At 47.5% G+C, this 12,684-nt stretch overlaps 2 protein-coding genes across 2 annotated transcripts in view; both read left to right on the forward strand.

Annotated features, from left to right (window-relative positions):
• Positions 1 to 12,684, forward strand: part of LOC119975574 (verrucotoxin subunit beta-like) — a gene marked incomplete at its 3' end in the record, with an annotated part of 275,562 nt that overhangs the window by 137,149 nt on the left and 125,729 nt on the right. The window lies entirely within an intron of this gene.
• On the forward strand, positions 6,172 to 12,385 carry LOC119975573 (interferon-induced very large GTPase 1-like). The gene is made up of 2 exons (XM_038815362.1): positions 6,172 to 6,586; positions 6,701 to 12,385. Exons 1-2 carry the CDS (start codon positions 6,172 to 6,174, stop codon positions 11,467 to 11,469), a joined length of 5,184 nt encoding a protein of 1,727 aa, XP_038671290.1. The 3' UTR covers positions 11,470 to 12,385.

The raw sequence follows: 12,684 nt of genomic DNA on the forward strand, positions 1-12,684 counted from the left end.
GTTGTCCCCTGTGTGTCTGTCTCCTGTGTGGTTTTCCCCTGTGTGTCTCTCTCCGATGTGGTTGTCCCATGTGTGTCTGTCTCCTCTGTGGTTGTCCCCTGTGTGTCTCTCTCCTGTGTAGTTGTCCTCTGTGTGTCTGTCTCCTGTGTGGTTGTCCCCTGTGTGTCTCCCGTGTGGTTGGCCCCTGGTGTCTGTCTCCTGTGTGGTTGTCCCCTGTGTGTCTCTCCTGTGTGGTTGTCCCCTGGTGTCTGTCTCCTGTGTGGTTGTCCCCTGTGTGTCTCTCCTGTGTGGTTGTCCCCTGTGTGTCTCTCCTGTGTGGTTGTACCCTGTGTGTCTGTCTCCAGTGTGTTGGTTCCCTGTGTGTCTCTCCTGTGTGGTTGTCCTCTGTGTGTCTGTCTCCTGTGTGGTTGTCCCCTGTGTGTGTGTGTCCTTTGTGGTTGTCCCCTGTGTGTCTCTCTCCTGTGTGGTTGTCCCCTGTGTGTGTGTGTCCTTTGTGGTTGTCCCCTGTGTGTCTCTCTCCTGTATGGTTGTCCCCTGTGTGTCTCCTGTGTGGTTGTCCCCTGTGTGTCTATCTCCTGTGTGGTTGTCCCCTGTATGTCTCTCCTGTGTGGTTGTACCGTGTGTCTCTCCCCTGTGTGGTTGTCCCCTGTGTCTCTCTCCTATGTGGTTGTCCCCTGTGTGTCCGTCTCCTGTGTGGTTGTCCCCTGTGTGTCTGTCTCCTGTGTTGTTGTCCCCTGTGTGTCTCTCCTGTGTGGTTGTCCCCTGTGTGTCTGTCTCCTGTGTGGTTGTCCCCTGTGTGTCCCTCCTGTGTGGTTGTCCCCTGTGTGTCTCTGCTGTGTGGTTGTCCCCTGTGTGTCTGTCTCCTGTGTGGTTATCCCCTGTGTGTCTGTCTCCTGTGTGGTTGTCCCCTGTGTGTCTGTCTCCTGTGTGTCTGTCTCCTGTGTGGTTGTCCCCTGTGTGGTTGTCCCCTGTGTGTCTGTCTCCTGTGTGTCTGTCTCCTGTGTGGTTGTCCCCTGTGTGACTGTCTCTTGTGTGGCTGTCCCCTGGTGTCTGTCCCCTGTGTGTCTGACTCCTGTGTGGTTGTCCCCTGTGTGTCTGTCTCCTGTGTGGTTGTTCCCTGATTGGTTGTCCCCTGTGATCTGTCTCCTGTGTGGTTGTCCCCTGTGTGTCTGTCTCCTGTGTGGTTTTCCCCTGTGTGTCTCTCTCCGATGTGGTTGTCCCATGTGTGTCTGTCTCCTCTGTGGTTGTCCCCTGTGTGTCTCTCTCCTGTGTAGTTGTCCTCTGTGTGTCTGTCTCCTGTGTGGTTGTCCCCTGTGTGTCTCCCGTGTGGTTGGCCCCCGTGTGTCTCTCCTGTGTGGTTGTCCCCTGGTGTCTGTCTCCTGTGTGGTTGTCCCCTGTGTGTCTCTCCTGTGTGGTTGTCCCCTGTGTGTCTCTCCTGTGTGGTTGTACCCTGTGTGTCTGTCTCCAGTGTGTTGGTTCCCTGTGTGTCTCTCCTGTGTGGTTGTCCTCTGTGTGTCTGTCTCCTGTGTGGTTGTCCCCTGTGTGTCCCTCTCCTGTGCGGTTGTCCCTTGTGTGTCTGTCTCCTGTGTGGTTGTCCCCTGTTTGTCTGTCTCCTGTGTGGTTGTCCCCTGTTTGTTTCTCCCGTGTGGTTGTCCCCTGTGTGTCTCTCCTGTGTGGTTGTCCCCTGTGTGTCTGTCTCCTGTGTGTCTGTCCCCTGTGTGTCTCTCTCCTGTGTGTTTGTCCCCTGTGTGTCTCTCTTCTGTGTGGTTGTCCCCTGTGTGTCTCTCCTGTGTGTTTGTCCCCTTGATTGTGGTCTCCTGGCTCGTCTCGGGCAGAGGGCTGGTGTTTCGGTTGCTCTTCCCATCAGTGCTTGGATTTCTGGGGGGCACCGGCCCTGGCATTGGCTAGGGGCGGGGGCCCCCGTATGTGCCGGGCCTATCGTCGGCTGATCCTTGCGGTTATGCGCCGACTTTTCCTGGTAGGGGCGAGGGGGGGCAAACACAAACACCAACAATGTTAGACGGGCTGACGCATGCAGCCCAGGGGTTGGGTCTCTGAAGCCATCGGTGCCCAGGACACACAGCAATTGCGGCTGACATGGGTGGGTGCAGCCAGCATGGAGGTGCGACCGACCCCCTTGTGAGGTGGGGGTCACATGTGTGTGGGGGGATAGGGTCCTTTGTGCTGGGGGCATAGTGCTGGGTACTCACCCTGGCCGCCCTGAGGAGGTCGTACAGCTTCATCGTGCACTGGTCTGCAGTCCAGGCCACCTCGCTGACAGCGCTGACATCGTCTGCCCAGACACGGTGAACGATGGCACCTGCTGACCTCTGTCCCGGCCCAGGGTACAACACCAGCCTCCTCTCCTCAACAGCGCCTAGTTCGCCATCCCAGAATCGAGCGCTGCTCTCCTGGTGGCCATCTTGCCTGCGATGCTGTGTGTGGGGAGTTGGAGAATGATTAAGTACAGCCGTGGCGTCACATCGATCACAGAACAGGCGAATCGGCAGGCGGTCCGTCGGGTGTTTCTCATTCCGCCTGTGCTAGCCCCTTGTGGGCCATTGAATAGTTCCACCTGCGGGCCCGATGACGCCTTCATGCAACTCCACGGTTTTCACAACCGCGTCAACACTTAGCCTTATTTACGGAGAATCCAGCCCGTGATGTTTATATGGTTGCTCTACAGCACCATCTAGTGACTAGAGTAGTAATATTAGATTAACCCTTAATGTGCTTTACAATATCTACATATTGTGGCAGGAAATGCACACTGAGGCATGTATAGTAGGACACGCAGACTGGGACATACACTCTCGGATATGCACACTCAGACATGCACACTCAGACATGCACACTCAGACATTCACTCTTAGACATGCCCACTCGGACATGCGCACTCAGACATGCACACTCAGACATGCACACTCAGACATGCCCACTCGGACATGCGCACTCAGACATGCACACTCAGACATGCACACTCAGACATGCACACTCAGACATGCACACTCAGACATGCACACTCAGACATTCACTCTCGGACATGCACACTCAGACATGCACACTCAGACATGCACACTCAGACATGCACATTCAGACATGCACACTCAGACATGCACACTCAGACATGCACACTCAGATTTGCACAGTGGGACTTGCACAGTGGGACATGTACACTGGGACACGCACATTGGAGATGTATACTGGGACATGCATGCTTGGAGAGGCTCACTGGAACACACACACTAAGACATGCATAATGGGAAATGCACACTGGGACATACGCATTCGGACCCACACACTTAGAACATAGAACAGTACAGCACAGAACAGGTCCTTCGGCCCTCGATGTTGTGCCGAGCAATGATCACCCTACTCAAACCCACGTATCCACCCTATACCCGTAACCCAACAACCCTCCCCCACCCCTTACTTTTTAGGACACTACGGGCAATTTAGCATGGCCAATCCACCTAACCCTTGGTTATGCTTGGACATGCAAACTGAGGAACGCGCACACAAACATGCACATTCCGATATGCACACTGGGAGATGTACATTTGGGCCTGCACACTGGACATTCACACTGAACATGTACACTGGGAGATTTTGACATGGGCATGTACACTCGGACATGCACACTGGAAAATGCACACTCAGACATGAACACTGGGACAGGCACACTTGGACATGTACAATGTTACATGCACATTCAGACAAAAGCAAATTACTACAGATGCTGGAATCTGAAATGAAAGAGAAAATGCTGGAAAATCTCAGCAGGTCTGGCAGCATCTGTAGGGAGAGAAAAGAGCTCACGTTTCAAGTCCGATGACTCTTTGTCAAAGCACATTCAGACATTCACACTGGGACATTCTTACCGGCACATGCACACTGGGACATGCACACTGGGACATGCACACTGGGACATGCACACTTGGACATGCACATTGGGACATGCACACTTGGACATGCACACTGGGACATGCACACTTGGACATGCACATTGGGACATGCACACTTGGACATGCACACTGGGACATGCACACTTGGACATGCACATTGGGACATGCACACTTGGACATGCACACTGGGACAGGCTCTCTGGCATGTTCACATTTGGAAATGCATTCTCTGACATGCACACTGGGACATGCACACTCAAAAAAGCACACTTGGACATGCACACTGGGATGTACACACTGGAACATACACACTGAGATATGCACACTTTTGCATACACTCTGGGAAGTGCACACTTTAATGTGCATACTGTGACATACACAATGGAACATGCACACTCAAATGTGCACACTGTCATTCACACTTGGACAGGCACACTGGGGCATGCACAATGGGACATACACACTGGGACATGCACATGGGATCATACACACTGGGACATGCACACTGGGATCTGCACATTGGATCATACACACTGGGACATGCACACTGGGACATGCACACTGGGATCTGCACATTGGATCATACACTGGGACATGCACACTGGGACATGAACAATCGGACATGCACACTGGGACCTGCACATTGGATCATACACACTGGGACATACACACTGGGATCTGCACATTGGATCATACACACTGGGACATACACACTGGGATCTGCACATTGGATCATACACACTGGGACATGCACACTGGGACCTGCACATTGGATCATACACACTAGGGCATGCACAATTGGACGTGTACAATGGGACACACACACTGGGACCTGCACATTGGATCATACACACTAGGGCATGCACAATCGGACGTGCACAATAGGACACACACACTGGGACCTGCACATTGGATCATACACACTAGGGCATGCACAATCGGACGTGCACAATAGGACACACACACTGGGACCTGCACATTGGATCATACACACTAGGGCATGCACAATCGGACGTGCACAATAGGACACACACACTGGGACCTGCACATTGGATCATACACACTGGGACATGCACATTGGATCATACACACTGGGACATGCACAATCGGACTTGCGCACTGGGTCATGACCACATGGACATGCCAACAGGGATATGCACACTGGGACATTCACACTGGAACATTCACACTGGTACATGCAGACTGGGACATGCAGACTGGGACATGCAGACTGGGACATACACACTGGGATTTGCACATTTGGATATGCACACTGGGACATGTATCCTGGGACATGCGCACTGGGACATGCACACAGGGATGTGCACACTCAGACATGCACACTGGGATATGCATACTGGAACATAAACACTGGGACATACACAATAGGATATGCATACTGCTACATGCACACTGGGGCATACACATTGGGATATGTACACTGGGCCACGCACACTCGGACGTGCTCACTGGAACATACTCACTGGGCCGTTCACACTGGGACGTGCACACTGGGCCATACACACTGAGATGCGCACTGGGTGATACACACTTGGAAACACGTACAGCTTCCTCCAAGGTACAGATTAATAAAAGATTAGTCAGACTGGAGTGATTGGACTTGGGGAGTTCAGCAATTTCCTTCAATTCCTTCCACTGTTTCCAGTGTAGTTCTGAGAGAATTGGTGGGGTTAAAGAGCGTTGAATTGAGTAGTTTACAGATTCCTTTTCCTATACGTAATCATTGTTCCCAGTGTGGTAATGAAGAGATTGGATGATTTGAAGGGAGTGGAGTTTGGGCATTTACCTTTCTCTTTACCCTCCCATAGTTCCCAGTGTGCCACTGAGAGGAGTGGGGCATTCAATGGGCTGAAATTGGACAATTTACAGTCCCCATTACTCCCTCCCTGTTCCAGTGTGACATTGAGGGGAGTGAGGTAATGATGGGTGTGGCTGAATTGGGTAGTTTACCTCGTCCTTTGCCCCCTCACTGTTCCAAGTGTAGAGCTGAGAGGAGTAGAGGATTGGAAGGGTAAAACTGGTACTTTACCCCACATCCTATATTGTCCTCACTGTTTCCAGTGTGATACTGAGGAGTGCTTGCGTATGTGAGTAATTCCAGTTCTTATATCCTGGAGACTGATCACCTTAGTAACAGAAAGGGAGGGATATAGGGTCAGAGTTCATGAGACTTGGAGGTCAGAGGTGTCTGAGCCAAGAGGGAGATCAGAAATCAAGGTTGTCAATCTCACGGCTGGGCAAATAAATGGGATGTCCCAAATCTGGAACGCGGCAATGTATTAAATCTGGAACACGGAAATGTACTAAATCTGGAATGCTGCAATGTACTAAATCTGGAACACGGAAATGTACTAAATCTGGAACGCGGCAATGTGCTAAATCCGGAACACGGAAATGTACTAAATCTGGAACGCGGCAATGTACTAAATCTGGAACACAGAAATGTACTAAATCTGGAACACGGCAATGTACTAGATCTGGAACACGGAAATGTACTAAATCTGGAACACTGAAATGTACTAAATCTGGAATGCGGCAATGTACTAAATCTGGAACCCGGAAATGTAAGAAATCTGGAACACAACAATGTACTAAATCTGGAACAGAGCAATGCACTAAATCTAGAACACAGCAATGTACTAAATCTGGAACACAACAATGTACTAAACCTGGAACATAGCAACGTGCTACACTAAAGTCCAGAGTTAGCACATAATGGTGTGTAACATGTCATTAAAAAGGATTAACAATTACATCTCTTTCCTCTTATCCAGGTTGCTTCATTCGAGAACTCTTAACCGAATTAGGATTAGAAAGTAAGAAGTTGTCACTGAACGATGTCCTCAACATAAACAGAGAAACGCTTCAAAATAAATCACCATATTCCCCTCAGGATATTCCAGGATATTTTCTCCGGAATATAATGATGGTCAATTCAGAGGCAAGAAACTTGAAATACAAACCAACTAAAACCCAAAATCAATCAGAATTGGATGAGTTGGATTTCCTCTCTCAGGATGAAACCCATGAAGGTTTATACCATCCCTTGGATATCATTGTGTCTATTTTCCTGTGTGCTGACCCATTCCTCCAGCAGGAGCTGATGTTAAAGATGTCTCTGTGCCAGTTTGCATTGCCACTATTACTGCCTGCTGGTAACAAGGGCTGCACCTTCCTCCTGTGGGCCCTGCGCTCCATTGTGAAGATGTGGTGCCCACTCTCACTCCGAGATAGAGCCGGATTTCAGGAAACAAACATGGTGACCGCCAGAATTCCAATCTTTTCCTTCATTCGATTCGGATCCTGTTCCATTTCCAAATCTATGATTCTAAAAGAAGTTCTCATTTCCTACCAGCAACATCACAACTTCTTCATCCATCAAGATATGGAGTGTGGAAATTTACCTCGCAGGATTTCTGATGGTCTTGTTGAGTTGTGCTGGTACCTGCCCAGTGGGAGTGAGGAATTGGATCTTTTCCCGGAGCCAATGACTATATTAAACCTTCGAGGAGACGCTAAAGATTTCCAGATACAGGCTCAATTTCTGACAAACATCTCTTCAGCTGTTTTTATTTTCATTGATAATGTTGACAGAGGTTTAATCAACAGCCTGAAGTCCCTCATCCAGTCTCCAGCAAGGACATTCATAGTGCTCACTGGGAGCAGAGTGAACAGAGAGACTAATTATCACTTAAAGGAATTCATTACTTCCTCAGAGTTTAAGAAGGATCAAATCTTGTTACGAGGAACGAGAAACAGTGCAGACTTTACTGAGACACTGCGATCCACATTGAGAAACACCCTGGAAATAACCCATCAACAGGAGACTAGTCAGAGCCTTAAGAGTCTAGAGGAACTGGCAGAAATTGCGAGGGACATGGGAATTGAAATAGATGAGGATGGCAAGCAGTGTTCACAAGGGAAAGCGAGATCTGAAAACATTTGTAATGGTATTAAAGGAGATTCCATTAGTAAATACAAATTAGAAAATATGTCTTTTCAGGGTCTCACTTGGCAACAGATTTCCAAAATAGAAAAAGAGCAATGTCGTCCAAAACATCGTGAGGAGCATTCAACACAAAAATATTGTAATGACCTTGAAGAAGAGAAGAGAAAACTTCAAAATGAACAACAACAGGAAGGTATCTCGGCTGATATGAAAACATTCATTACAGCTCTGACAGACAGCGATGTGAGGAAATATTTCCTGCAGTGGATGAAATTCGGGTTGGATTCCAGATCGAGAGACACTTTCTCTGTTTCATGTGAAGAATACAAATCTCTGTATAAGAAATCTCAGGATCAGGCAGCAAAGCAGAAAGACTCCACAATCAACAAACAGTTACAGGAATTAGACCAACAGATAACTGGGAGCTCCCTGGGACTCGAACACTTCATGCGAGAAATGGGGCTGATCTATGAAACGTTGATGAACCAGAATAATTGGAAGAAGGAAGAGAAATGTATTGTGCAAAAGTTACCCCAAGTTGCCGCTGATCTGATGTTGGATGGGTTCCCTCTGGAGCTCATCGATGGAGATGTTTCCAACATTCCTTTACAGTGGGTCACTGATGTACTGAAGACAGTTGAAGACAGGATTGGCAGAGAGACCCGTGTGTTTGTGCTAACGGTGCTGGGTGTACAGAGCACAGGCAGGTCCACACTTCTCAACACCATGTTTGGTTTGCAGTTTGCTGTGAGCAGTGGTCGGTGTACCCGTGGGGCCTTCATGCAGCTCATTAAGATTACAGGAGATCTGCAGACTGAGCTGGGCTGTGGGTACATCATGGTGATCAACACTGAGGGACTGAAAGCACCAGAATTATCGAACATTGATGGCAGCTATGAACATGATAATGAGCTCGCTACCCTGGTGATCGGGTTAAGTGATTTAACATTGGTAAATATGTCCATGGAAAACTCCACTGAGATGAAGGATGTGCTGCAGATAGTGGTCCATGCATTTATACGAATGAGAGAAGTGGGGAAAAGGCCAGTTTGTTACTTTGTTCACCATAATGTGAGTGCTGTGTCTGCTCATGATCAGAATATCGCCGGCCACAAACAACTGCTGGAACAGCTGGATGTGATGACAGGAGCAGCAGCTAAAATGGAGAAACGAGATGGACAGTTCACCAAGTTCTCGGATGTGTTGGAGTACGATGCAGTGAAGAATAACTGGAATATCCCAGGCCTGTGGCACGGGATTCCACCCATGGCAGCTGTTAATACCGGCTACAGTCACAATGTGTTTAAGCTGAAGATAAGGCTTTTTGAGAATCTGAAAGAGATGGGAAATAAAGGGAGAACATTGACCATCTCTGAGTTTATCCAGTGGACTAAATCTCTGTGGAACGCGGTGAAATATGAAAATTTCATCTTCAGTTTCCGGAACAGTCTGGTAGCCGAAGCTTACAAGGAACTTTCTGTCAAATACACCAAACTGGAGTGGGAACTGAGGAAAGTGATACATTCCTTCCTGGAAAAGGCACAGAACAGGATTTTTAATACGGAACAGGATCCAGAAAGTGTAGCTCAACATTTGAAAAGTGAACGGGTTGAATTTCTCAATGAAAATAAAGAAAAATCTCTCCAACAATTGGAGGAATATTATTCCACCGGCAATAACTCAAACCTTGTTGAAAAATACAGGGAGGATTTTGTCCGCAGCATCGACTCTCTGATCATTGAACGCGGGGTGTATGTGGACAGGAAGTGTGATGAGGCAGTGCGGAGGTGGAGAGAAAGAAAGAAGCTGAATGATATAAAGGGCAATTATCTGAGTTTGATTGAGAAGCAGGTTAATGAACTTCTGCAAGATTACATGAAAGGAAATAGGAATATGAATGAAACACAACTGGAGAGAGAGTTTGATGATATGTGGAAGAAGACAACTTCAACATTTAAAGATTTGCGACCACCTGCAGCCAGTATTATGAAGGACATGGAAATGAGTCTGAATCAGAATATGCCTACGGACACCAAGTTCCTCAACGAGCAGCTTAGCAAGAAAACCCTGCCCGACCTGAGTGATGAAAAATTCCAAGTCACTCAGAATCATATTGAGCTGTACAGATTTTATTACAAGCTTATTCCTAAACGTTTACAATCAAGACCAAATGAAAAATACTTTGAAAGAGCCCAGCAGCTGTCAGATCAGTGGGCGAGGGAGTGTCAACAGTTTGTGATACAGACAGTGAAGCAGGAGCAGGATTATGATTCTAATCATTGCAGAGAACTCCTGAGAGTGATAGATGAGAAAATCCAGAAACACCAGGATCAGGAATTCACTTTTACTAAACGTTTCAGAGCAGATTTTAAACTTCACATTTGTGGATTTGCTGTTAAACAATATGAAGTAATGGAGGAAAGATTCAGGAAGAGAAATGATCCGCTGGACCAGTTAGAAAAGGAGAGAACAGCTTATTGTAAAAACTTTAAGGATATCTACCAGGAGAAAGATCAAACTAAACAGAGAGCTGAACTGTTCTGGGAAAATCGCCTGATCCCAGCAATAATCCAAGCTGTTGATGGAAAACTGGGATTGGAAATTGTCCAGCACATGAGGCACCACTGCAAAGGTGGGAAATTCCTGTATCGGAAAAACTTCCAAGTGGCTCTGATGCTCCATTTGAAGGAGAGAGACAGTTTTGATGAGTATTACCGATATATAAACCACACCGTGTCATTTGAAAAGGATTGGCTGGAAGAACAAGTTAAACAACACTGTGCAGCCGCAAATAATGAACATGTTCCTCTGCTGTGCTCTCTTGCACTGGATATTCTGCAGGGGATTATCAGTCAGGTGGAGGAAGCTCTCAAGGATCTCACACCCATAAAAAATGAGAAATCTGTGTCCGGTATTATTGAGGAATTAAAAAAGAAACTGGGAGATGGGATACAGATTCCACAGGAGAATTTGGGACCTGTAACTTTCCAGTCTGAAAAGATTAACCCACAAAACTTTAAACAAGAATTTGAAAGTTTGATCAGGACAAATGATCTGACTGAAAAGATTAACGATTGGGGGAAGGATATTGCTGGGAAAATCACTGCCCTCCCCACAAATCCATCCAGTGAATTGTACACAATGTTAGGAGGCTGTGGGGAGCAATGTCCCTTCTGTGGTGTCCTGTGTGATTGTACAAACAGGGAGCACTCACAGCACAGTGCTGAATATCACCGGAGCAGTGGGCTGAATGGATGTAGAAACAGCGATACTGAGATACTAGTTTCAGAAAATTGTACAACAGGTGTTGCAGGTAATGGCACTTTTAAGAATAACGACACTGACTGGAAACCATTTCCTTCCAAGAATTACAAGAATCTCAATGATCAGTACAGAAGCTGGAATATTCCAGCTGATACCAGTGTTGAAACATCAGCCTTTTGGAAATGCGTTTTCTACAAATACAACAAAGATTTCGCTGATAAATATTCATCAAATCCTGCAGAGGATATTTCCAGCTGGGATTTATCCTGGGACCAGGTTGTAAAAGACATTGAAGATAAATACAAGGTGATGATCGGCGAGTTCAATTAACTGATACGTTTCAATAATAGAATCCAAGAAGTTCCCTCCAATCATTCTCCACCAACTCCACTCACAGCACCGAGCCCCGGACTCTCAAATCCTTACATCACTCCCATAACTCCGACTCTCCTGGGTTCTACTAAGGCTATTTGGCTGGTGCCTGGTTAGATTCTATTCTTAAAACTGGGAGGTTCTATCAGGATCTGGGTGTGACATCCACAGCTCACCTGCCTGAGTCTCAGAAACACTGAGGCCTCTTCAACATCTGAAATCACACTCAGCTACACACAGATGGGAAATTACTTGGAATCAGTTACGCTTTGCCGCCACAGCTCTGCCGGGAGCGCTGACCTTCTGGCTTAGTAACTGAGAATGGGAGTAGGGAGTGACTCTGAGGAATTTTCCAGTCTATTTAACAGATTTAGAGCAATTTCTCTAACAGTGACCTTTCTGTTGAAATGTGCTTCCACTGTTCAGTAAAGTTACCATAGTCCCTGGTGACCATAGGCTGCTTTCCCCTTTGAATCATAGAAAGGTTACAGCACAGATGGAGGCCATTTGGCCCATCTTGACCATGCCAGCCCAAGGACACCCAGGTGCCCTTTCTAATCCCATGTTCCTGCACCCTGTCCATCGCCCTGTAGCTTAGAGCACAAGGAGGGGGGAGAGCTGACAAGTGATTTATAAACTTAGTCTAAACATGGCTTAATCTGAGAATCACCACACCTCAGGCAAGGGACAAGGTAGAGAAGGCGGGGCCTTCATGGATAACCTCAGCCAGTACAGGGAATGGAACCCATACTGTTGGCCTCGCCAGGCAACATGAACCAGTTGTCCAACCAACTAAGTGAAACCGGCCACTATTTAACACATGGTGAAAGTCAATTTGCTTCACTGGTTCCCACATGTAGAGAGTTAAGCAGAAAGAATAAAACAAGGGCATTTTAGTCCTCACCATTTGGTGAAGTGCCTCCTGTAACATGTGCCCATTCAGGATTGTCAGTTTGACACTCAGATGGTAAGTTGAACATTTGGAATTTAAATCAAACTTGTACCACCTGAGGGAGAAACACGGACATCACAATTATCTGAGCGGGTAACTTCCAAAAACAAGATACGGGCCGGGATTCGCTGTTGTGCCGCGGGTTTCCTGGCAACGTGGGGTGGTCACGATGGGAAATCCCATTGGCAGGTGGCAGGAATGGAGAATCCTGCTGCCGCTGA

This window comes from Scyliorhinus canicula, chromosome 13 (assembly GCF_902713615.1).
Source record: "Scyliorhinus canicula chromosome 13, sScyCan1.1, whole genome shotgun sequence".
In the NCBI taxonomy this organism is placed as follows: Eukaryota; Metazoa; Chordata; class Chondrichthyes; order Carcharhiniformes; family Scyliorhinidae; genus Scyliorhinus; species Scyliorhinus canicula.